Genomic DNA, 27,450 nt, shown 5'->3' with positions numbered 1-27,450 from the left:
ATGGAGGAGGAGATGCAGACGGCGGAGGAGGGGCCCAGCACCCCCAAAATCTACAAGCAGCGGGGCCCCTACAGCGTCCTGAAGACCTTCCCCGGGAAGCGGGCGGCGCTGGCCAAGCGCTACGAGAGACCCACCATGGTGGAGGTGCCCCGCGGGCGCGGAGCGGGGCAGCCCTTCCCGCACGCCGCAGCCGAGCCGCTGCCCTACGCGCCGCACGGCCCCTTCCCTAACGGGCCCGCCCGCCCCGCCGTCGCCCCCGGTGCTGCCCAGGGCCACCCCCGCCCTCCTCCGCCGCCGGCCCCCAGCTCCTCGGGCCGCTACGGCCCCTGCCCGGCGGTGGCGGGGGGCGGTGGCGCGGAGCTGAGCGCAGGTACCCGCAACTCCTATCCTCCGCCGCGCAACTTCGCGGGGTACTTTGCAGCAGGCGGGAGCGGGATGGGGGCTGCGGGCTCCCCCCTCCACACCTCCCAGCACCCCTTTCCCGAGGGGCTGGCATAGGGCTCCCCTTCACGCCCCCCCTTCCCTCCCCTTCGAGTTCCCCCCTTCGGGGATAGCGTCGGCAGCGCCCCGGGGATGAGCGCTGAGGGGACGGGGCGAGCGGCTGTGGCCGCCCGTCGGTCGGGCATCGCTGAAGTTCCTGGGGGCGGGCGGGGTCGTCGTCGGGAGCGGGGCAGCTGCCCGGCCGGTATCACCCCGGGGGCGACGGGGTTGGGCGGAATGGGAGTCGTCCCCGCCGCCGTCGGTGCTGTGCCGACGGCCGCTCCCGGCTTGGCGGGGCGAGCGGCCGCCGGGCTCTTCGCACCTGCGGGAGCGGCGGCGCCGTCTGCGGGGCGGGGGTAGGGGACAGCCCCGGGCCGGCTGCTCCCCGCCTTGGGGGCCGGGGAGGAAGACGGGCTGGCAGGGGCTGGCTGACGAAGCGAGATGCTGGGAACGGAGAGGTTGCTGTTGGAAAGGCGGTTGTGGTTTTAACAGAAAGAAAATAGATCGGCTGCTTGCCCGCACCGTTTTCATAAAATGCAGCGAGGAACAGGAGACAAGATTTTTTTTTTTTAATTTTTTTTATTATTATTATTCTCTAAAGGTGTAAGATACTGAGATGCTGAATGCATATCTTTCTTCTAGTGATGGCTTGGAGTTAAAAACCACGTAGATCTTGATATGCAACCTAAATTTGGCATCAGGAAATGGGAAATTGCATCTTTAAGCAGAGTACAATCAAAAATGAATTACAATAAATCCTATATAATTGCATAGGTCATTCTCTTTAATGAGATTTTATTAACCTGACTGTCAAGCTTTTGAGTCAGGCAGATATTTTATCTTCTTCAACTGATAAAAGTGTCAGCTATAAACCACCATATAAATATTCATAAATCTACACATCTGTGGCAGCCTATCAGCATCATTCTTTTGGACATTAAAAGCATTCTAATTACTTTCTGTCTAGCAGAGCTGAAATGCTGCCTGTTATAGTATGTGCTTGGCAGGCATGATTGCTTTTGTTTGCCATCACAAATAGCAGCATCCTATTTTATATACTGATGGTCCAGAATATATTCAGGGTTTGACTGAGCAGGATGAATATTATGAAGCACCATCTGGTTTTGATAACATCGGGTATATTAACTCATCTGTTAATTTTTGACACATCATTGATTTATTTATTTAGAAAAATTGGATCCTGTTTTAGTATGTTGCTGTTTGCCTTTGTAACAAATGTGGTGACATTTCCTTACTAAACAGAGATATGCTAGTTAATAGGATATATGGCTATGTTTCAATGCCTCTCTTTGCTCAGAAGCAGCCGTGTACTGGATGAATTTATCATGTCTTGTTACAAATAATCCAAGTACTTTACTAAAAAAGTTTAATACTTGAATAGATTAGACAGAAAATTCACAGCTCTGATGCATAGTTCCATGATGTGTGGCAGGTTATCTTTTCTTTTTCTTGAAACTACTTCTTATTTGAAATGCCCAAATGGTGGTAGTTTGGTATTTTGGGGGTCCCACAAGCAAAACACCGGTGATGAATGTGACACCTACATTTCTTTACAGAAGCAGATTATGCCATGGAAAACATTCAACTGTCTGGCAGATGATACACAAGGCCATATTCACAGCAAAGCCCTTTGGGCTTTGATGCACAGAAGTTTGGACTTTCTCCTGCCTCTAGGTTGTACTAGTCAGGCACTAGAGCAGGCTTCAAAGTTTGTAATTGATTCAGTCCTGTGCTGAAATAAAAAGTAAAGATAGTTAAGGAAGTGCTGTTTGTGCACTAAAGTTCTATGACGTCCTTGTCCCATCACCCCCGCATCCAGGCTTTACTTACCCAACATACCCTTCTCTCAGCTAAGACTTAAGTACCAAGCAAAACAGGAAAAAAACAAATCAAAGACTAGAGTGTACAGAAGTGAGATTTTGTAGAAGTTGTTACCAGAGCTGCTAAAGCAAAAGGCGAGGCTTAGACCTCCTGGGTATTGTAATCCCTGAGGAATGGGTGCTTTGCTGAGCTATGCATCTATCATCCTTGGTTGGTGATGGAGAAACACCAGGCACCTTGTATTGGAACCATAATACCAGCAAACTGACCAGGAGCTGCTGAGGGTGAGTAGGTTGGGACCTTGCGGCTGTATATATGTGAAGTATTTCCATCCTGTGTCCAGCACCTTCAAATTCTCATAACAGATGTGTGTCAGATTAGTAGCTCAGGCTGCCACTGGGGTTTTACCCCCAGGGAGTGGAAGCCTTTGTGTCTGCTCCATGCATGGATGCTCTGTGTTTTGTCCCGTGTCTGCGGGGTCTCTGCCCACCAAGCCCCTGGGTTCCCTCGGGAGCACCAAAGGGCACAGGGCTGGGCCCTTTCCAGAACACATCTTAGCCAGAGGTTCATCTCCTGAGTGATGCGTGTTGTGAGGAAGGAAGGATCCTTCCCCTAGTAGGTATCCATCCATCTGCAGGTCTAATGAGATGTTCTCCATGAGACAGGCAGTCACCACCCATGGCTTGCACAGTTTTCCCACTTAGCTCAGCCATAGCACTTGGCTTACGTGAGTGAAGGAGTGGAGAGCTGTAGATAGCAGTTTTGTAGGGACACCCATTTCATAACTTCAGAGATTTCCCTCTGTCTGCTGATGCATCTTGGCTCATGCAGGCAACAGTGAACAAACTTAGCAATAAAAGACCATTCCTGGGATGTCTGACTGCACTAGCAACTTAGACACTTAATGCAGTTGATTCTTAATCTTCATGCATGATGTTTCTGACCCCTTTGGATTCAGATCACTGAGTTTGCTTTTGATGGTGAGCATCTCAAACAGCCACAACTAAGGATGCTTTTGTATTTTTTAAGATCTCCAAATGGTTAGAGCTCTTGCCAAGAGTGAATGGTTTCTTCCTCATCATCTGGAAGTGGATGTATCGTATAAGTACTGAAATGGATAAGCATTTCTAACTTTCATCAACTGGACTGTCTCAGTGGTCTTTATGCCAAGTGCCCAAGAAGGCATGGCTCAGCCATGGGGAGTGTCAAATGCTCTCAGCTTCATGATCCAAGCATAGATATTTACAGCAGTATTAATATCTAAAAACTTAACAACAAAGTCTGCAGGGGCAGTTATTTAGGGGGTACAGAGCTGCTGCCCTGGGATCTAAATCAATAATAATATAATAATTGAACAAATCAAGAAATAAAAATCATGAAGTGAGGACAGAAGCAGTGCAAGGTGAGGAGTGAGATGACTGCAATTGCTAAGGAACCTGGGCTTTTGAGTCTTGCTGAAAATTGCCTATAAATATATTCCATGCAGGAGAGAATGTGTAATATTCAGACCCACTCAACAGTTACAAAGATTAGTTTTTAAACCTGCTGCCCAAGATTACAAAGAAAACTATGGCAGAGCCATGGCCAAATCTGAAGCCATTGAGACCCAACACAATGCCTTATAAGCTGTGTGGTGTAAGTGTTGAAAAGATCCTCAGGTGTAGGAAAACTTCTTGTTACACCTGCCAGTTTTTCCAGACATCTTTTCTGATACATCTATGTAAGTCATCAGGTTGAATTTCAGAAGTTTGTTCTTAATAAACCCCTGGTTTTAGTCTGGCAGTTGGATAGTTGTGAAACCCAGTGGTTCAGCATCAATGAGAAAAGGATGTAAAGATGAGTGCTATATCCAGGAGTTGGTACCTGGTATCTTCTGGTTGCTTGCACTCTCAAATAATCTAGTTAGGAATACTTTGGCAATTTCATCCTGTTGTATTAGCACTTCATGGGCCTGATTCAGCATATATACCTTCAGGCAAAAGTCTAGTTAAAGTCAATAGTATTAAGACTAAAGACTGTGGGGTCTGAGACATTAGAATTACATGGTTGGTGAGCATTGTAATAAGAAAAAGGAATATCACAATCAGACTTTAATAAACTGTTTACACTGTTTTGGTCCAGAGCAGTCATTTCAATAGAATCTTCCTTTTCTAGAAAATACATACATTGCATTAGCTGAGTTGAGAATCTGTGATTATTCAGTAGTAATCACATGAAAACAACTTTTTGTCATTTCTTAGTGATTAAACACTGCACAGGGCTTGTGTTCTAATTACAGTCAGTCTGTAAAAGCTGACATCCCAATATCTACAATATATGCTACATGGGCAGCATTTGTTTTTATGTTTTCTCCATCACAAGAAATAACCATAGTTATCATTCTCATTTAGGTTTGTTCATACTGTGAGTATGTGTACCATTACTGGTGCAGAAGTTAACTTCCAAGTGGTACCTGCTTCAGCACAGAGCCAGATGTTTCCAGAATGTCTGCTGAGAGCATCTCTTGTTGTTGCTGCCCAGTGGTATCCACAAAAAAGCATTTCAAAATAGCCCTGCCTTGCCTTGACTTTTGTTTTTGTATCTTCAAGCATGGGTTAAAGTTAAGAAAAAAAAAGAGTAATTGCTGTTATTGTGTCTTTGTAGTAGATCTGATACTGAACTGAAGATTAAATCAATACTGTCATTTCTATATAAAATTTCAGTTAAGTTTTAAACCATTATCACAGCGAATGTATCTAATGTATACAGTGTTACAGCAAAACTAATTTCGCTTTACTGATGTTAGCGTGTATGATAGCATTCTTCAGAACTGGCATTTGAAACATCATGTTATTTTTTGCCATATTTTAGGAGAAACCATATATTAGTATAACATGTCTTATACTAATCTAATCCCTTTTTGGTTGTTTCATTCATATTTTGTCCCATTGCAACAAGGATATGCAAAGAATAAGTAACTGTTTTCTCAACAGGGACCATAATGATTAAAAAACAAACAGTAAATATGACTTCAGGTCTGGAATCGGATTATAGGATTAAAATGAATGAGAACTGTAGTAGGATTGCAAAGTTCCAATCAATATCATCTTGTAATAATTTTAAAGGGAAGATGTGAGAAGTAAAGAAATAAGGCAAAGAATGCACAACTTGAGGGCTTTAGTGATGGCTTAGTTTCTTGGTTTTCTTCTGGTTTATCAGTAGGTCCGAGCTAGAAAGCATCAGTGTTACCAGGATTCCGTTCTCTTCATTTATATTACAACTGCTGTGCTGTATTATTTTGCACTTTGCATCATAAAGATTAAATACATCTGGCCTTAGGTTAAGGCAGTAAAATGGAATGACAGGCAACAGGTACCAAGGCTACAGAGCCCCTGGCACCTCACCAGCACTCACTTGCAAAGGGAGCAGCAGTGCCTGTCCATTTCTGCCCCTTTGAGTTTGTAGTGGGGACAGAGGACATTGCTTAACATTTTGGATCAAAGATGTATTGGAGACACCTGTCCTGCTTCAGCTGAGCCCATCTGCTCCTCAGCATATGATTGCAAGAATTCTTTAAGTGGGGCCATCCTGGGGCCATCTCAGTTCTTCACATGGGCTCTTGGCCCTTGGCAGCCTCATAGCCCAGCACTGTACCTCTTATAGGTAATTCCTCAGAAGATCGCATCTTTTTTGGGGTTTTGTGCTGGGGAGGTGACCTCAGGCTGCATTCAGACTGAAGGCATTTGTGTGCTGCTTCAGCCCTGCCCTCTTTGCAAACATCTGGAGGATGGTAAAAGCAAAGTCGCATTCTTTTCCATGTTCTCCAGGCCAGCTGTGCTAACCTCAGTGAGAAGGAGATTTTCCTCCAGAAGGTGTTATCTTCTGCATCATGGAGAAGTACCACAAGAAGTGCCCCCTCATTATTCTGAATGTTTCTGTTCTTTACATGTTATCTGTGTGATGAGGCCATGATTTCACCACTAGTGATGAAGTTAAGATAATGAACATCTGGAGTGCTTAGCCTCATGCATCTATAACAGGTTGCCTTTCAAAAGTAAATGCATTTGTGTCTTTCTAAAAGTCAAGTGCTCTCCAAAATTGGCAGCTTATGCCTACCAGTCTTTTTTTTTTCATTATTTTCATCTCATGTGAAATATTACTTACATCTTTTTAGACACCTAGAGTAACTCAGCTGTGAATAAGCTAAAAAATATTTTAAAGGCATTATTTTTATTTGGGAACCTAACAGGTCATACTGTAAATGTCTTGGTCATTTTCCATCTGGATCCAAGAACAGGTAGAGCAGCTTGAGATACATACATAAGTGTTGCCCCCAGAGATGTGGCATTAGAGGCAAGGCTGACCAGGTGCTGTGTGGCATCTTTGTCCTACTTCCAGAGCTGAGCTGCTGCCTCCAGAAACTTGTGCAGCCCTATATAGTTTCCTGATTATGTCCAGAGCTGCTTGGAGAACTCTGCAGTGCTCTTCTCTGTATGATACTGTGCGATACAACATAAACTCATAGGTCAGCAGAACAGAAAAATATTCCTTCTATGGCCAGAGCAGCTTGATGTTGTACATTTGGTGCCTTTCCTTGGTTTTGTGTTTGTCACTCTTGAGTTGTTCTTGGACATATCTAGAATCTAAAGCAAAAGGAACAGAAGCAAAGTCCATAGAACTGGGAATGAGTGTCCCATGTGCAATGTCAAACAAGTGCAGCAAAGATGAAAGGAAGACAAAGCAAAGCTAGGAAGCCTTGTTGGAGGGAGGTAGGGCATAGGATGGAGATGTAGTGCCAAAGGCCTGCAAATACATACAGGCAACTCCCAGCAGCAGTTTGAAACAGGCTTCTAGGGAAGTGCTTACTTGAACTGTTACTTGTAGCAAATTGGATGGAATTTGTATTTTCTTGCCCATTTTCCTTTCTTACTCCCTCTGGAAGAAGATGGCAGTAAGCAGTGACTATCATCACAATGCATTTCTGATTAACAGCAAGGGCATGAGGGCACTCTCAAAATAGAAGCGTAGTCAGGATTGTTTTAAATCATAGTGTTGCAGAAGTATTAAAGGAGAAGCCATAATTTTGGTGTGTTCAGAAATAAAATGCATGCTACTGTAAACAGTTGTGTTCATTTATCTAGCTGCTGCTGCCTGGCATGACCTTTTGCTTTAGGTTTCTGTGATTCATCTTTTCTTTTGTTGCAGAGAGTCGAATGATTCTGGATGCCTTTGCCCAACAATGCAGCCGGGTTCTAAGTCTCTTAAATTGTGGTGGAAAACTACTGGACAACAATCACTCTCAGTCCATGATTTCTTGTATAAAGCAGGAAAACCCAAATTATAGTGAAAGACAAGAGCAATGTCAGCTTGGGAAAATGGTCCATAGTCAGACATCAGACATTTTAGACATAGAGATGCAGTATATGCAAAAGAAACAACAAACCTCAGCTTTTCTGAGAGTTTTTACTGATTCCCTTCAGAACTATTTGCTTTCTGGCAGCTTTCCTTCTCAGAACACCTCATCAGTAAATGATTTTAGCCATTTGGCAGATATGGATCCACTTTCAAACTCTCCAGTACACACTTTAGGTGGATGGACATCTCCAGCAACATCTGAATCTCATGGTCACCCATCATCTTCTACACTTCCAGAGGAGGAAGAGGAGGAAGAGGAAGAAGGTTACTGCCCTCGGTGTCAAGAACTAGAGCAGGAGGTAATTTCATTGCAACAAGAAAATGAGGAACTTCGAAGAAAATTGGAGAGTATTCCAGGTAAATAATTTCCTGTCATTTAATATTGTCAATCCGTGATAAAAATAGTTTGGGTAATAGTTTAAGTTCTACTCTTTTTTTTAAGGTTGTCATCATAGTAATCAAACACTGGAATTTGTCTCCAACCAAAATTCCTATAGCTGTGTCCACTGAATTATTACCTGCTTGTACTCATATCTATGAATCTTGAGTCCTAGGCCTAGTGAGCTGTGTTCAGTTTGGGATTTACTTGTAATCCCAAATTTCAGACATCAAGTGGTTTGTCACAGTAATGTCAAATGTGGATTTTTTTATAATTATCTATCTTGCTCTTTAAGTGACACTGTTGCTTATAAACCTAATTCCCATTTGGGGCTCCATTTTTTGGTTGCTTAAAGAAACCATACAAAGTTATATCCATGCTTTTAAGTGCAACAGATTTGGCTTTTACCTTTGATAGTGTCTCTTAAATTGCTGTTCTCAGAAGCATAGAGACATCTCCAGTTCAACTTCAAATAAAACGTGGAAAAAAGAAAAAAAAAAAAAGTTGACAAAAAGTTCTTCAGTTCAGCAATACCTAGTACCCACTGGAAGCAAGACAGCAGACAGGAAAAACAAACAAACAAAAAAGCCCCATCTAATAGAAACTTCCTCTGCAAAAAACTTCTTTTGCTGCTTTAAATTTAGAACTTCTCACTGTTGAGGTGCACCAAGATACTTGAAGAATGATACTGGATAAGAACAAAGTATCTTGGACCCTTATCCTCTAAACTTTAGGAACAAATACACCTTAAATAATAATACTTAGCGCAATTAGGAATTTAGCAAGGAAAATAAGTATACAACATGCTTTTGGCATGTATAAAAGCTAGAGAGCTGCACCTTTGCTAGTTTTGAGGTACTTAGGGTAGATCCATGCAAAGTTAATTGAACTAATCCCTAAATGACAGAAAAAGACAGATAATTTAGCATTGGCTGCAAAAATGAAAATACTTCAAAGCTGGTAGCTATGTAGAAAGGAAGAAAGTAGTAACCAACTGTTGCCCTGGTAAACAGTTCCAAAATCTGAGCAAAAAGCAAGCAGCAGTCTTCATCATTCTTCTCCCCAGCTGTTAGTGATGTATTCTGCATTATTTGTACTACATTGTGGTTTTCTTTTGTTCATTGGTCTCTAGGGGTACCAGCAAATCTCATAAGCAGCATTGTTCAGTGTACAGAAAACCCAAAATTTATACTACTTCCCTCCCAAAATCTGGAGTAACCATAACTCATGCAGTCTCACTGGATTCCGTAGGGGTTTGTACATCATGTGGAAACACTGACAAAGGGAGTTGTGTGGACTTCAGCTCCTGCTGAGTCCTAGTCCCAGTCTCTGGATGAAGATACTTAGAGATTGAAAACTGGACTAATTTCCATTTTAGATAAATGAAGTAAACAGAGCTGTTTACAACTCCTAACATGCACTGAGTGCTTCTTTGCAGTTCTTTTCTCCCCTTCTTTACAATTTGGGCTCTGGAAATACATGCAATGTGTTTTATCTGCCTGAGCAAAGGTGAATAGTCTTTGTTCCTGGCCATAGTTGCCCTGGTCATTTGGCCACTGGTCATACAGCTGATCTGCCCATTCTGAGCACCTTGGTTTCGAGACATACGTACTTTGTATTTGGCTCTGTTCATTAACTATGTGATCCAGATTGCTTCAGCTGCTCTGCTGGCCCCCTTTTTGCTGGTTCACCAGCTTCTGTATCATCCAGAATTAACTTTTGTTTTGATCGTTTTTAAATTAGCTTTGTGATCCTGGCTAGAAATGTTGAATGGTATTGAGCCTGCTGTCACTCCCTGTCAAGCCTTGCTTGAAACACATCTCTTCATGATGATTCCCCCAATGACAAATACTTGAGATGTCAGTAGCAGGTTCTTAGTCCGTGTACTCTCCAGTCTACTGATGTTGTGTGTTGCTGCTTTTGCAATCAGATAATTCGTGGTAGTAAGTTAAATGCCCTTCAGGAGTCTAGATATATTACTCCTGTTCAAGCCCACTGTTTCAAGCAAGCCTATAATCTCATCAAAGAATGACAATCAGGTTAGTCTGACAAGATCCACTTTCTGTAAGACAGTTGTGACTGGCATTAATTATATTCATATTCTTTAGTTCTTAAGTCAATTGAATCCCATTGTGATTTCCTGTGTTTTGCTAGGATTAATGCCGGGCTAAGCAGCCAGCATTTACCTGGGTCATCACAGTTACCCTTCCTCTCCCTTTAAAAGAGAGATAAACATACATAAGCATAGTCATTTTCCACCCCCAGGAGTAATGAAACATCTTGCTAACAGCGTATTGAAGGAAGCAGGCAAACAAAAAATAAATGTGAAAGGACATAGGACTTCATCAGCCAGCATGCAATCATCATCTTATGCATCTGCTGCAGTTTGGGTGATGTATACAGACAGGTTTAGAGTGACCCATGTGTTTGGGGGAGTGTTAAGAGCTGCAGAAGAAGCCCTCAGGTTTTGCTACGTGGTCTCAGAGGTTTCAGCTCCCCAGGCCATCCCACAGCCAGCACTGAGCACAACTGACCAAAAATGAGCTTAAAGGCATAATCTAATTATTTTTGCCTCCTGCCACGAGGCTGCCATGCTGTCCCCTCTAGCTGGTGTCAGACCAGGGGTTTTTGGTACCGTGTTTCTTCCACTCACCCTTAGGGTAGCTGCCTGGTGAGGCTGGCCAGGGACCATGCACTCTGCCTTCCCCTTGGGTGCTGAGGCTCCCACTTAGCATTCCTGTCAACAGAAGATAAAAGCACCAACCCCTCCCTTCTGCTCCATAACCGCCTATGAATCATTTTATCCTTTTCCTGAAATACTTTGCTTTTTTTTTTTTTTGACTTCCATATGCAAAAGCCCTTTTAAAATCCATGAGAGTTTGCAATCTAAAAATAGTTACTGCTGTACATCTCTGCCTCTAGCTCTGCAAAGCACCATTTGCATGGCTCACAAAGAGACTACCGGGAAGAAGAGTGTTTTCTCAGCAGATGTAAAGGCAATGACTTTTTTTTTTTTTTTTTAATTAACATTACAGAAGACATCCTATTCTGTAGCTTTTGGACACAGAAAACAAGATTTTTCAGTTTTCAGGATTCTGTCCTTTTGTTGCAAAAGCTCTCCAGTACTGTAGGATCTTTTTTTTCCGTAGTCTAACATCACTCTTGGGCAGGTAATCATTGTAGAAAAATGATTACATGGGTAAAATATTGCTTATGTTCTGCTTGTTGGTTTTGGGTTTTTTCTTAAAAAGTACTCATTTGGTTGTACTGAAACAAGAAAAAATTCATATTTCAGTGCTTTGGTTTTGGAGAAATGTGACTTCCTGCAACTTGGGCAGTTTTCCCCAATATTTTTTTTTTAGTTAAAAACATTAACTGGACATTTTTGCTTTCCAGTTTGACTGAAAAGAAGAGAAACATTTTAATTCATTGTGTTACTTTGCCTTTTAAAAAAAATAATTAAAGATTAGATAATTCCTGAAAGGAGTTTGGCAAAATTATCATTGTCTCTATAGGGATTTGAGACTGTCAAGAACAGAGCAAAGTAATCCATCTATACAAGGAGAAAAGTGCCTCCTAATCTCTTTCCTCTGTATAAAAATTACTGGTTCTGTGATACATTCCCAGTAGTAAAATTAAAGACTTATTTGTGAAACTGCATGTAAGACCTGGATTTAGACCATCTAATATATCAGGATATTAAGCAGTTCTCCAGTATTGTCAGTGTGATTCACTCACAGTTTTTGGCCTAAAAGAAAGAAATTATTTCCAAGTGGTTAAAGTAAAGGCCAGAGTTTGCCTTTGGGGGTTTGCCTATTGGTGTTCCTGGCTTTGCTGCATGGTATCAGGCAAACCAGCATGAAAACAGTCAAAAGGTATAAGTAAGTAAGATGAAGCAGTGTGTGATACATATGGTAATTATTCTTACCACCTTAGCCTGGCAGCAAAAAATATTCTGGTATACAGCAGGAGAATGGGGCTGGAAAACCCCCTCAAATGTAGAGAGGTGATGATCTATAGAGGCAGCACTTGTGGCAGCTGAAAGTAGCCAAAGCAAAGCAGGATTTGCAGGTAGGGTTAATATCAATGTGATTGAAAAAGTCAGACAAGTTTTCCAGGAGGTTTTGTGTGCCCAAGGCTTGACTCTTTTCCCTAAGTCTATCGGGTGATCTAATAAAAGATATTACTTTCCCCTACAAATCCTGTCTCCTTTATAGTTTCAGAGCATCGCGTTTCCAAAGAGCCTACCACAGCCACCGTGCAGATAAAGCAGCCATCAAGGGTTGTGACGAACACTTTTTCATGTCCCCTTTCTTGATGTTCACATTTAACCACTTCTTTGGTTTCCCTTGATGTTCTGGATGTTTTGGTCTGATCTCTGGCCTCGTTCTGCTGTTCAGCTTCAAAGCCTGAAGTTACTCGGGGAAGAGAGAGCCTCGAGCGCGGTCACCCCGTGTTTGGCATCAGAACCACTTTGAATTTGCAGCACAGATTTGCTGGCAGCTTGGGGGTGCCAGCTTAGTTTGCTAAACCAGCCCTAGTACAAAAACTTACAGAAACACTTAACTGTTGCAGACTAGGGCTTCATTAATTTTTTCCCCCACTCTTACAGGTAAAAAAGCTTTGAAAATTTGGGGGAGGGCAGGTTTCTTTGCCTACCCTGGGGAGAAAGAGCTTGTGGGTGTTTTGTGGAGGGCTGCAGTTCAGCCCAGCAAAGCTGAACTGCCCAGTCTGAGTTTCAGATTGTGTTTTGAAGGTCAGGACTTGGCATTTTAGTGACACAAAGTGCTCTCCCTGATCACCTGGGGCTCCTTGGTTTCCCTATTACTTATCAGCAGTATAAATGTGTAGAGGGGTTTACAGGGAACATCCCTGTCCTGAAGATTTTATGGGTGAAAGGGAGGACAGGACAAGCTACCTTCTTTAAGTAGAAGGAAAGTGAGGGAGCAGAAAGCAAAGTACAAGCCACAGTAGCATGTGACAGCATCCCTTAAATTAGAGACTCGGAGCTGCCTTGGTTTGTCTGTTTTCTTCTGTTGTTTAGGCAGAGGTATACATCCTAGGGGTGCATGGAGAGGGCAAAATCATTCTTTCTGGAGGAAATATTTTTGCAAAAGAAAATCAAAATAAATACAATTGCTTTTCAGATGCAGATTAACATAAGTAAAATAGTTTTTCACTCAACCTGGAAAACACAACTGAAGGAATTTAAAAGGTGCAGGATATTTGCTATAATTTTTTCTTCCTTCTCTGCTTCTGGCAGGTACAAGAGGTCTGTTTAGACAATCTAACATCCTTCTGCATGTCATGTCAGTTTTTCTGCTTGCTTCTCTTATTAAAAATGAGTGCTAGTTTTATTTTACCATATAATTGCAAACATTCGAATTTGTAGGGTCTTGAGCACCAAGATCAGTTCCTCTTTACTAACCCCATCTCTTCTTGCCCCCCACTCTTTTTTCCAGCTCATTGCACCCCAACAACTTTCCTTCACAGCCTGTCCATGCAGCGTTCACTGGCTTTCAGCTGACTATTGAAATAAATGAGCGTATGAGCTAAAATGATCCAAGTCGTGTTACACTGCACAACTTGTCCAAATTTCAGACAGAGAAGGCATCTCTGTTAAGGTTTTAAGAAATTCACAGTTCATCTAGAAATTCACAGAACATCTAGTTCATCAGCAGGTTCCCTATCATTTGTTACATCTTTTTGACAGTCGAGCATCAATTTAGAAGTGCCTTGCAATGGACTCGGAGTGAAGCATCACTCAAGGTCAAGCAAAGGAGGATGCATTGCAGTGCTGATCCAGCCCTAACTAACAGCTGCCAGCCTCAGCAGGCTGGTAGATGTTCACCCTTCCCAGTTCTTCTCCTGGCTGGGTAGTCAGAAGTAAATGGCTTTGAGTGCTAGGGGATTCATCTTCTGCTTTGCAAAGCACCAGGAGGAATACTATCTGGTGCTGGCTGCAGAGCACAAAATCTCATTAATGAGCAGAATAACCAAATTCCTTACTGACTGCTCATGGGGGCTGAGGCCACTCTGGGGATGAACCATCCCTTCTTGCAAGGGTTATCTGATGGATGACTTGGGAGAGGTTAGAAATAGCCCTTATTTTTGTTGAAGATTGTCTTATTTACAGCAAGACCAACAGTCTCTTTGTAGCACTGTGCGTTGGCAAAATAAACAGCCTGGAGTGTATTGCACTGGAGGCCACATTTTGGGGAGGATAAATGAGCACTCTCATTTTGATGTATACCAATATAAGTTATTGTGGCCCAGTAACATTTATAATGAGCAAAAACCCAGCTCAAACCAATAATAGAGTTGTTTCTGGTACTTTCACTAAAAAAGCGAAAGCTTAAAAAAAAATAGAAAAAAAGTGTGTGTGTTATAATTGGAAAACTTTGAAAGCATGTTGTTAAAACCCCCAAAAGACTATCTAGGAGGAAAGGTTTCATGCTGTTTACAAACCAACCAGCTTAGAGGGAAAGAGAAGGAACAGTGAGGAGCATAACAAGTGGAGAAAAGGGGAAGTTGATGGTGATAAGTAAAAGGAAGAGGTGAGGATATGTGAAAAAAATAATTCTTTTCCAGAGCATCTGGGGAACTCTATGGAGGAGACATTCTTTACCTGGTGAACTGAAGGAAAAATATTGAGTCTTAATAAAAGTATGAGTCCATTATGAGATGGAGATAGTAAATTTTGTCAGTAATACTGAACTGCTCACTGACTATTTTTGTTCTGGTGCTTATGAGGACTAAAATGATGCAATCTACCATATAATGGTGATCGTAAACAAGTAGAAATGTTTTCTTTTTCCACTGAAACTCTGCATCATAACACAAATTCAACAGCAGCTTCAGGTGGAAGCAACCTCATCTTTCTTCCACAAATCCCTCCCATGTCAGCACAACTGAAGAGCTTGTTAGTCAGTAGTCAGTGCTAGAATTGCCAGCCTTTTTAGAACTGATAAAGAGATGCTGATTCCAGCCCAGGCTGTAAGACAGAGTAGTTCAAGAGCAGAGTTGAGAGTCCCTCTTTAAGAGACTGGCATTGCCAGGAGAGCTGCAACAGAGGCTGCTGAGAGCATTAGCTGCTTGGGCTCATCAGCTTTTCATCCCTGAGTGCACATCAACGTGTTACCAAAAGCATTAAGCAGCTGCTACCACAGTGTGATGCTTTAAGAATCATGAGATTTGGCCAAATCAATTCACGAGCTAGAACAAAAATGCAGGTGGACAAAGAGGACTGTAACTGTGTTTTTCTATATATTTTTGGATATTTGAGATGCTCAAGAAGACTGAAAGATGAAAATACATTACAATTATTTTTTAAAAGGACACTTGAGATGTCCCAGATGACTGTAGGCTTGTTGGCCTGATCCAGAGCCCAGACAAACTAATTGCACAGCTGATGCTAGCTTCAATTAATAGAGTATTAAAAGAGAATAATGAGTTAGTACCAGGGATTATCTTGCCAGACTATGGTTTTGATGAGATTAAAAATTTGTTTGATGAGCATGTTGCAGGTACTTAGAGCGTTATATATTCCAAAAAGTACTTTTAGAAGTATTAGTATTTTGGAAATTGACATAATGCAGGTGGATTTGTGGAGTGACTTTTGGTGAAACCTTTGACAGCCTCAGTTTTGAATCCTACTATCAGTGAAAGAAAGCACAGAGCCATTGCTCACAGCTTGGAAGTGGTGCAGAGGTAGCAGTGAGTGAGGCAGATGAGAGGCAGCAGACTCAGCCAAGCAGGGCTCAGCTTTACCAGATATTGAGGCACAGAGAACATCACCTCTGCTTGGTTACAGCCACTGGGAGATGGACACTGAGAAAGGCTTTTGGAGCACACAGTGGCTGAGTATTGATGCATCAAGTAGCCATAAGGGATGGTGTGGGACAGGGAGTGCAGGGACTCAGCTTTTAGCTGTAGCCATGAGCCAAAGGTAGAATCTGCATCAGGGGAATAATGATGGCTGTACTTGCTGTACTGTTTACCCCCTTGATGCTGTCTGGTGTGAAAAGGATTTAGCTGGGGAGCTGCTGCACTGTGTGGCAGGTCAGACTGAGAGATCACACCCTGGCTTTTGTCATCAGCACAGTCAGTGGCCACCACGCTGTTCAACTGTTAATTAGAAATTAGGATACTCCACAGACAAAGCTGTGACAAGCTATGCTGAAGAAGCACTTGTTACAGCATACAGTGCCTAGAATGACAATGAAGTCTTAAAACTTGGATCAATAAACAACAAAGACCTGCCACCTCTTACTCTTGTCCTGCATAGTCCCTGCTTTGCATCTTGGCATCTTCCCCAGCATGTTAAGTGGCCTGTAGCACCTCCTCCTCGCCCTTTACCTCCAGGAAAGATCCTGCTCTTTTAACTTGCTGCAGGCCAAGTTGCTTTACTACTTCCAGGGTCTTTTCTGAGTCACTGGCACTTTCAGAAAGTAAAGGTTGTGAAAACTTCTTCCTAATGGGGAGGAAAATTATTGCCTCCCCACAGGCCTTTTACTAAATCATAACAAGCACTCATTATTTCAACATTAGCATCTTTCCTTTGGTTACAGTAGGCACAGATCCCTGTTGGTGTTGTAAGTGATAGTGGATATGTTTATAAGTATGCAGAGAATCCCCTCTTGGGGTGATGGTCTTGTTAACTCTCTAGAGACCACATCGAAGTCAGAGAAATACAAAATAAATAAGCTAGTAGGTTTAAATGATTTTTTTCTGCTCTCAGTTAGGAGCTGCAGGCTCTTACAAAGTTAGGTTTGCTGCAGGGTTTGAAGGAAGCAGTTCCTCTTATCTCTTTGCATAAAGAGTATTTGCAGAGCCATAACAGGGACACAGAGGCAAAACTGAAGCTTTGAATTTCAGCTTCACACTGTCCTCTGTGTGAGTTCCTGTAGGCTTTGGTTAATGCAGCAGCCTAAGAAGCCTGGCTTTGCAGGTAGCATCTGGTGTTTGAATGGCTGAGGTTGTACCAAGAGCAGACAGTGTGATGTAAGGTGGCTTTACAAGTCAAACACTCAGAGTCCTCCAGTCACTAAAATGATTACAAAATCATTCAATTTTGTGCTTGAAAAAGTACTGCTCTTATGCAAATAGAAGTATTCATAAGCTTCAGCCAACTTTTAGTACTTCCATATTTCTCACCAACAATGAGAAAACACTTTATCAACAGAATACAGTTAAAATAGAGCTGCACTTCATCTACTGGGGACATAAGAGGTTAAATAGTTTCCTGTTGTCTTCCTGCTTGCGTCCCATCCCTTTGGAAGGACATGGGTATATACCTCTTTGAATAACCTGCAGTGAAATTACTTCCTGTGGGTAAAATACCATCCCCCTGTGAGATCAGCTCTTAAAAGCTAGAAAATTTTTGATGCATTATATTCCGTTCTCTTTCAGGCCCCACGTTGTTCTACATAATTACAGGTAATAGTAACAAGTATGTCTGAGAGCCTTCAGGTCATCACCACAGACTTTTGCTAATAGAGATAACCAGAAAACCAAGTACAAACTTCACAGGCTGTTCTGAGCACAGCTCCCATGGTGGGGACAAAAGGAGTCTAAAGCCTCCAGGTACTGCTGATGCTTCAGCAACTATGTCCTCAGTGGGCTTGCTAAATGAAAAGCAACACATTAGACAGGGCAGGAAAAGGATATTTCACAACTACCTTTGATTTCCCAAGTCTCATCCAGCTCTCCTCCAAGTATCAGGTATCTTTCCAGCCATAGTACAACCACCCATCACAGCCTCTTCCATCCTCACTGTCACGTCAAGGCAATCCAGGATCTCATGGGAGATGCTGGTTAAGTGCAGTAACTTCCACCCGAGTGGGAAGTTTTGCAGACCTCTGATGCTGCTCAGGACTACCAGCCCTCAGGATTCTCTTTCTTGGACATCTGCTTAATCAGAGAGTAACCTGTGCATGTGTGTTCCTAGTTGAAGATTAATTTTTGATGCGCCAGCCATCAAACACATACAGAGTGTAAAAAAAGGGCTGCAAAATACTATCTTAAGCATCAGCCAAACACATGGAGAAAAAAAAATTTCTTTTATTTTCCCCACATTTGCTTTCCTGTATATAAAAACAGGAAGTAGAAAGCCAAATCCTTTTTATGCCACACCTGCTTATATGCCTGTGGTTATTTTTCTCCGATATTCCATGTAAGAACATGTATTGAGTTTTTTGATTGCTGCTCTGTGCTAAATACAGAGCTCTCATTACATGGAGGACACAGAGAATGTGTTGTTGAGACTATGAAGCTTGACTGCCCTTCTGACTTTTTCATAGTTGAAACATTTTCTGAAACTAGCTGGTGATACTTAAAAGGGTTTTTTGGGGGTTTTGTTTTGTTTTGTTTTTTGTCTAAAAAAAAAAAAAAATAGCAGCATCCTGTCTCTCCTGCTCCTGTGGCAGTGGGCAGTGTCACTGCATAGCAGCTACACTGTGGGCACCCTCCCCTGGGCTAGCAGTGAGCAGTGAAGTCATTCGGGAAATAACACAGGTAGGAGCCATGAGAAGTGCTGACTTTTGCCTAACCCGTAAGCTCCTAACTTCCCATGGCAAAGAGGGATTTATCAAATGAAAGGGGAGAAATGCACTGCTGGGTTGTCTTTACGCAGAAGTTATCATGTGGTGATATACCAGGTACTTTGCATGACTTCTGTATGTGGACTGGTGGATCTAATGCCACTTAGCCATTCATAAAGAATTAATTTTGCACAAACTAAGGTGCTCTGCACCCTGCCTGCCCGTACCAGGGCACAGTTGCTGCTACTCAGTGTCAATGCCCAGGAAAGGATGAAAAATACCTGTAAATCCTACCCAGACATAGTGATGTCAGTGCTTGATTTTAGATTGCCAGCTTAAGACAAAGCCCAAAATGCTACATTTTTTCAGTTGTAAAGACTGAATGCTAAGAAATAATAAAATAAACTAAAAAGAAGAAACATTGAAATATTTTTTTCTGAATTTTTAGCTGCAGCTAAGATTATCCCTGATTATTTACAAAAGCAGCCCATACGAAGTGTGAGGGCGGTAAGATACCTTAAAAATAATGCTTAGTTAGTGTTGCACAAGTCAGTTATAACGTTGGATTAATATCTGTTTAATTCTCCTATGACATTTGAGGCTCGGGAGAAAAGCCCTGTATCTCAAAAATACTCCAGAATTAATCAGGGATGTGGCAGCATCTGTTTAAGAGAGTCCTGTAATTGAATCATCCCTAATTAACCTATTGCCTCAGTAGAAGGGAATAGGATGTTGCTACTACTACTGAAATGGATTAGAGTGATGGAAATGGAAAGGGGGAGTATGAGGGAAAGAGAAATAAAACAATTTGCCTAACACCTAGTTTTATAACAAATTTGGGAGGAGTAAGGGAAAAGAAATTAAAGTGTATGAATCATTAAATCTGTTCAGTATAGTTAATCAGACTGTACTTTCAAAAACATTTGAGTGTATTTACATGTTAATCAGTGCATGATTTAGGTCCAAGAAATGTTTTCTCCTTTGTGTGGTTTGGGTTGTTTACAGCATTTACACATTTTTTTTTCTTATTTCAATTTCTACTGACCTAATTTGTATTTGTAGTAATTATAATTTCAAACTAGGAAAAAAAGCCTTTGAAAACTAGTGGGCAGAAAATAAAAGCAATGTCAGAGACCTCAGCATGGAAAATAAAACATCCGTTGTGTATTTTTTGAATGAAATGACTGCACAAATCAAACTGAGAAGTATTTTCTATTTGAAATAAATCTCACAGATGTACAAAACAGATCCCGAGGAACTCTGCTTGATTTAATATTGTTGTTCTGTTTTGTGCTAGATAGCTAATATGCAGTAATTGCCATTTGTTTCATGCAGTGCCCTGCCAGACTGTTTTAGATTATTTGAAGACTGTACTGCAGCATCACAACCAGCTTATGGTGCCACAGCCAGCAGACCATCCGACTGAGGTAGTATGCTGTGAAGACCAGATACATCTCTTTGTGTTTTACAGTTCATTGAAACCATGTAGGTAAATCAATCAGTAGGCACTGGAAGAACATACTTAGTAGGAAAAAAATTGTAAAACATGTTATTAAACTGTCATTTTCAAGTACAGGAATCCCCCAAATGCAGGAGACTCATCACTAGTATATTCTAGGCTGAGTTTACTGAGCAGCACATAACTCCTTCCATTGGCACCAGCTGTATTTGCCTTGCTATGGGTAAATTTTTCTCCCACTTTTCTTCAGAAACATCACTTAGAACATAGAATTCAAGCTAGGGTTAGCCTACTGAAAACTGCAGCTGGGTGATGGATGGTGGCTGTCTGTGCAGAGGGGCTACAGCCTGTGCTGGGGTGGGGGTACCCCCCTGTCCTGTGTACCGACACCCACGTGCCTGTGTGCAGGATCAGTGGAGCTCTCATGCAGCCCTCGGGTGGTTAACACTGGAGTAATGTTTATAATGTTTCGCAAATATAGACTTCTGCAAGTCTTTGGAGTGGTCTTACTTTTCAGAAGGTGTCTCAAACAAATTGTTCAGTCTTGACAGTTTTAGACTTGATACCTGGTCAGAGGATTTTAGTAATTATGATCTGTTTAAAAGTGCTGCAATGAAAAAGCAGAAAATTGAAGTTCTCTTCTCTAGAAGGTAGATGTATAGATTTATCCATGCTGTAACTCACATTAATTTTGCTCCAGGGTTTTACTATCCAGGTCTGTAAAAATGCAGTCTCTTTGTTAGGACTTTCCTAGTGTAGACTGTCTGTATTTGAGGCTCTTGCTATGCCTGCTTTTATCTATGTACTGTATACGTGTCACTACACATTATTCACACAAACAAAATCAGAAGAGGAAAGGCTTAAGTCTCATTTGACCTCCGTTTGCACATGAATTATCTGTAGTGCAAGACTTACATAGTCCAGCTTACCATAGTTCCACTGAAGCAAGATATGCATCACTTTGCTCCTCCATTCAGTTTTATCCCATACAAATAGATACATACATAGATACATATATATTTATATATATCATTAGCTGTTATCACTGAAATATATCCCAAGGATTAATTTTCCTTTTTTTAATGATCTTTTGCCTCACTAAAATTTTCAAACACTGTAAAAAATGAGGCTGCTCTGTAATGTCCCACATGGAATAACTTGTCATGATGTGACAGAATTTTTTATTCAATTAAACACAGATGCTATTTTTTTATTTATAAGTTTAATCATGTACAAATACAAGCATGAATGCATTTGTACATTGGCTCTTCCTTCGGGATCTGCTTATTTCATTTCTGGAAGGTTTTCTGTTTGTTTTAGCCTAATGACTGCTGGACACACCAAACTGCATCACATGTTTACCAAGAATCTTTTCCCCAGATGTGCTTTACTTTCAGAGGATGTGATGGAATTGTATCTGTAGCAAGTAACTGTTTAACAGAGTAGTGTAGCAGGACCAGGCAAGTAAAATGCAAATTATAGAGAGCTGGACTACAGGTAAAGGGTTTTTCTCTTAGATATTACAAACTAGGGTTTACAGGCCAAATGTTTGAGATGTTTTGGAGAAAGAATAGAGGCCCAGCAGACAAAGTGTGTTTCTTCCTTTGGTATTTTGGCTTCCTTTGCAGAGTTCTGTATTTGCTTGTAGCTGCTTTTGCTAGCAGATTGCACCAAGCCAACAAGGTTTGCACCAAGGTGAACAAGTGATAGAAAGTCGCACAGGCTGAGTTCTCGGTGAAGCTGACCCCATTGGGGAAGGTGGTGGGGGTAATGTAAATAATACCAGCAGATTCTCCAAGGACCTGCTCATCATGGTCCACTAAATAAAACCTTCCCCACATATATCAAACTTGCAAAAAAAATTAAAAGCAAATACCTGAAGAAAAACTTCAAAGATGCTCCCAAGCTGTCTCCCAGGGTGCTGTAAGTCTATGAAAGGAAACAAGGCTAGTCCTTAAAGTAGTTTTCAGACATCAAAGATCTGAAAGTGACGAGGAGAACTCTGCAACAGTCGACCACCTCTATTGAGAATCAGACCCTTGTTTCTCTAGCTCACTCTGAGCACTGATCTAAGCTGGAGGCCACACAAAGCTTTTACTAATTGGGCCTCCAGATTTATGTGTTTTAATAAAGAGGTATAGTTGTAAAAAATGAGTGAGTCCCTAGGAGGCTGCAGTTTGGGGGTTTTGTGTATTTCAATTATTTTGAGTATATTTACAGAACCATTTTATATTAACTGGGTAATCCTGAACAACAGCATTTTATGGGCAACAGGAATTAAATACAATATAGTTGCGATTGACGAAACAAGGCTTATACATGAAGGTGGATTACAGGAACCCCCATAATTAATCCTACAGTGTTCATTTAGTGTTGGGATATTGAAGCACACAAATTACAAAGGTTAAAAGCAAAATTTCTTTCAAGCTGACATGGTAGCATTCCTGTAAAGCTATAATTTGAATTAATACAGTATTCATTAATAATAATGAAGCTTTTAGTTTTCATAGTTCCTTTATTTATTTTCCTTATATTTTTCACAGTAACATAACTGCTGTCAAGTTTCAGATGTATTCTACAGAGGTAATAAATTTATTATAAAAGCAGACCAAAAGAGTCACCTCTGAAGTAAACTGTCAGCTGCGATGAAGCAATCTATTTGATCATATTCTTCAAAGACCCTTTTTATGCATTTTAACAGATTAAGGGGGAGGATTTTACTTAAATATTATACCCAGTCACCATTCTTTAACTCTTTTTAACCTGTTTGTTAGAGTGGAAATTATCAATAGCCAGCTCACAAAACGTGTTCCTTGTACCTCACCAAATTTGAGTTCTAGAAAATGGAAATACAATTTTAAAAGTACTCATTCTCAGTAAGAGCCATTATGTTTTTGCTTCAGGATTTGTTTGGCTGTCAGTATCACAGCCAGTTAAAAATCATTTTTTATTATTGCAGCTGACGTCTTTACTTATTTGCCTTGTAAAATAAGCAATGGAAATATTTTGCTTTTTCAGGGGAGCAAGCAGTTGCTGAACAACTACCCTGTCTACATCACTAGTAAACAGTGGGATGAGGCTGTAAATTCCTCCAAGAAAGACGGACGCCGGCTGCTCCGCTATCTCATCAGATTTGTTTTCACAACCGATGAGCTTAAGTACTCATGCGGCCTTGGAAAAAGGAAAAGGTCAGTGCAGTCAGGAGAGACAGGTCCTGAAAGACGTCCTCTGGATCCAGTAAAAGTAACATGTCTCAGAGGTACTGCATCTTTTCGCTCAGTGTCCACCATATGTGATCTCATTTCACCACATTGGCTCTGGCTCAGTAGAGGCATTTGGCTGGCAGTTGCAGAACTAGAAGGGGTTTCACAGGCAGGTGACAAGCAACCAGGAATCCTCTGCTTTTGTTTTCTTTAAACATACATACATATACATATGTATGTATTGTGTATGTGTTTTGGGGTGGTTTTTTTAAATGGGAAAAAGCAGGGCTGCATATATAAGAGAGGAGACACAGACAAGGGCACATGACACTGATACACTTGAAACAAAGAAGCAGCAGCCAATCCTAATTGCATTCCTTAATAAAAACTAAGAGGACATTCTTTAATGCTGTTATACAACAGAAATTACAAAAGGGATTTTTTAATGAGGATATGGTCCTCAAGGCCACAGAGCATCATGGGTGTTTAACAGCTGAGATTTAGAATAGGTCTGAAATTTCTTTAAGAACATGTATGGTTTAAATACATACTAAATCTATGCAAATGCATTCAAGGATTTAAGTCTTTTTTTGAAGTACTGATACAATGAAAGATTGTCTGTTGAGGCAGTTCATACTTCAGTTCTCTAAAATTGTTTGGAAAGTCTGGTACTGGGCTTCATAACAAAACTAGAAAATAGCCCTTTTAAAGCCCAATTAAAAACATTTTTGCAATACCAGCATCTTCATTTTATAAATGCATAGGCTTATCATTTCCTTAACCCATACTTAACTTTTTAGTATTCTGTGAGCACATACACAAAATCTTGAACTGACTTCAAGAATGTGTTACTAATCAGTACAGTGTAAAAGGCTGCATTTTGGGCAGCCAGTGATAAAAGTATATTTAGTCATTCAACTGGAGTCCGAAGTGGTTATATACATGACATGGAGCATCCCATCTAGAGCAGAAGAATTCAACAAGACCAGGTAGCTAAGACTTGTAGTTGAAGTACATTGATGTAACCAGTTAATGAACTCAGATTTACATACAGCCAAATCAGGCAAAGAGGCTCTTTTTTTTTTTACTACAAAGGAACTTGTTAACCTCTTACATGATACTCTACCAGACCTAATGCTCTATCAGAGGTTAATAGAAGGGCAAATCATTGCACACTGTGCTGCACAGAGGTCTGGAGCCAGATTCAGGGTTGTAGAAGTTCTCCTAGAAACTGAAAACCAAACAAAAGTGCATTAACCATTTACTAAATGGCTTTAAATTTTACTCAGTTATTTATGCACGAGCAGAGTGTTAATAGCCTCTTCTTCTCCTCTCTTCCCCCTGCTTCCCACTAAGACTAGCAGTAAATCCACCTATAGATGGACTTTAGCTTATGGCCACATTCCTTTCTGGGCTTCTGAACCTGCAGAACATGTGGAGCCCTCCTTGGGAGAAAGAAAAAGGCCAATTTCCTTAATTTTCATAATCTTGAAGAGGAAGCAAATATATTCAGCATCTAAAGAACCAGTTAAAGCAGAGTAGGCAACTCTCCCTTTGGTGCATGGGGGGTACATGACAGCTTTCTCTGGTGCCAAGAGTTGGCCACTGGCTCCTACCTATTTTCAAACCAAGGTAACAAGTGTCTGACTAATTCTCAGCATGTCCAATCATGCTTTCCTACTGCAGCAGGGAGTACAAACTGTTTCACTCTCTGCACTTGGAGTAGTTTAAACATCTATAAACATTTTTAATACATTTCTACAACTGACTGGCATCTGGAACCAGCTCTAAAACAGCCTGGCATCTTCAATTATAGCATTACTCCTTTTTGCAGTATCATTTCTCCAAGAAACACACTAGTCTGTGGAGCCCCACATGGACATAACTAGGTAGGAATTATTGTTGCCTCTCTGCCTTTTCAGGGAAATGAATTTAAAACAGATAGCTATCACTTTTGCTGACACACTACTGGAGGGGCTATGAAAAAATCACATCCTAATTGTCCAAGAGCTGAGATACCTTGCAGGCATGGAAACTCATGTAAAAGCACAGCGTTCCCTTGTCTCAAGATGTGGTGACAGTAATGAAGTTACCTTACACCACATACAGTGCTGTTGGCTTGTCAACAGTAGAAAACAGAATTTAAAAATATCCTGGGACACACAATACAACATGAGGAAATAAATAATGCTACGGAAAAAATAAGAAGCTCAGTTGCTGTAAGAGGTATAGTATATCTAATAAGGTGCCAGTATAATAAGCCAGTATATCTAATAAGGTGCCCTCACATTTAAAATTGTATTTGGACGTTTCAAAGTCCAAATAGACTGATTGGAGCTATGTCTAGCAGTTACAGCTCCAGAATAGGTAAGGTGCCTTCTGCAAGTTTAGTATATTGCATGTCAAAGAATCTCAAAAAGAAATAATTAAAAAAGTGAAATCATCACATACAAGTCTCTGTCTTTGGAAGCAGCAGCTATTTAGTTAACCAAATTGCACGTGGAACAATTAATTTTCTCCGGGATTTAGAACTATCACAAGGCCCCCCAGATTAGCCCTCTCATCTAGTTCTAAGGTCAATTTAGTTTCTTAAAAATGGCTATCTCGTTCAGGACGGTGGGAAGAGCAGGAGTTAAATGGAAGGTGTTCCAAAGAGGAAGGAGCACCAAACCGAGATAATGGGAGTGACATTTCCAAGCAGGCTGTGGGCTGGTGCAGCCTGCAGGTGTTGAAGCAGCCAGCAGAGGGAGAGCACAAAAATCCGGGAGAGTAATCCTCTTAAGGTACAAATAGACAAGTTTCAAATTAAATACAACCCTGTTCATGCTAACTTCTACACGTGTTGCACACACTGAATTACAACCATCGCTTTGAATTAGTTCTTTTTGTTTCCAGAAGAAGGGATTTTGTATCCAGATCCAACATGTCATGTAATTAGCTGAGGTATAACATGCACTGCACATGGAGAAACACAATAAAGCAATAAAATAGGTCCAAGTGGCATTATCATGGCATCCCCCATAAGGCTTTACATCTGCTTAAGTAGTGCAGCAATTCCCCCTTTCTTATTTCTCATGAGCTTTTAGTACCTGGGTGGTAATGGATGCTACAAAGACAAGTTGTTTGTTTTTTTTTTTTATCCTTGCATGTTTTCCTGCAGAGTTCATTAGGATGCATTGCACTTCCAACCCAGACTGGTGGATGCCATCGGAAGAGCAAATAAACAAGGTATTCAGTGATGCTGTAGGACATGCTCGTCAAGGGCGTGCAGTGGGGACTTTCCTTCACAATGGGAACTCGTATTATGAAGGGACTGACCATCCAGGATCACAGGATGAAGTCTTCAATAGAGGTATTCAAGATGGATCTGGTGATTGATGGCAGTGAGAAGAACCTCATACAACCATAGCAACCACTTAATTTAGGAGAGACTACTTGTTAAACATACTTACATAGTTATTTAAGAGTCCAAAGCATGTCTGAACACATACTGCATACATTTCAGACCCACCATCCTACCATGTCCCAGGTAACAGAAAGAAATCCATCCCAAGAGCTGCTCTATGGGACTTCTCAGTGCCTATTATTTGCAAATCCCTCATAGCACCCTCACTCAAAGGATAATCACAGTTCATTTCATCTAGTTCTAGAGGAAAGATCATTTAAAAACTATAAAAATGTCAAAAGAAGCAGTGGCTACTATCTTGTCTGTCTAGTGATAACAAGCCCAGTCTGGACCCAGAACAGCTGGGTAGTATTTGCTTTCCCTGAGCAGGAGATATAAGAACAAGCCTGCACACTTACAACAAAATAAAGAAGTGGTCTCCCATTTTCTAACAGAAAATAACATAATTATAAATGCTACCTTAAAATACTGCACAAAATGGAAAATTCAGGGACTTCTTTCAGCCAACCGAGCCAGGAAATTAAGCTTCCAGGATAAAAAAGCAGGGCTTGTCAACAGCAGAGTCCTTCAAAAACCCAGAACAATAACAGGCACTTCTAATAGATAAAAATTGCTTTATATATCAGATAGAAACTATATTTATCTAGATTTCTAAGGGATTAGAGTTGATCATGACAGTTTTCATTAAAACAAGATTGCTAAAAACAAATTGCCATTTCAGAAGACAGGTTTTGCTTTATCTGTTC

At 41.1% G+C, this 27,450-nt stretch overlaps 1 protein-coding gene across 1 annotated transcript; it reads left to right on the top strand.

The window, feature by feature from the left end:
- Nucleotides 1–26,676, top strand: BEND4 (BEN domain containing 4). The gene is made up of 5 exons (XM_030450036.1): nucleotides 1–370; nucleotides 7,507–8,073; nucleotides 19,972–20,063; nucleotides 23,114–23,354; nucleotides 26,459–26,676. The coding sequence occupies exons 1-5, from the start codon at nucleotides 1–3 to the stop codon at nucleotides 26,674–26,676; spliced, it is 1,488 nt and encodes a 495-aa protein (XP_030305896.1).
- The last annotated feature ends 774 nt before the right edge of the window (nucleotides 26,677–27,450 follow it).

Source organism: Calypte anna, chromosome 4A (assembly GCF_003957555.1).
Source record: "Calypte anna isolate BGI_N300 chromosome 4A, bCalAnn1_v1.p, whole genome shotgun sequence".
NCBI lineage: Eukaryota > Metazoa > Chordata > Aves > Apodiformes > Trochilidae > Calypte > Calypte anna.
Note: the sequence above shows the minus strand (reverse complement) of the source record. Positions and strands in the feature narration are given on the sequence as shown.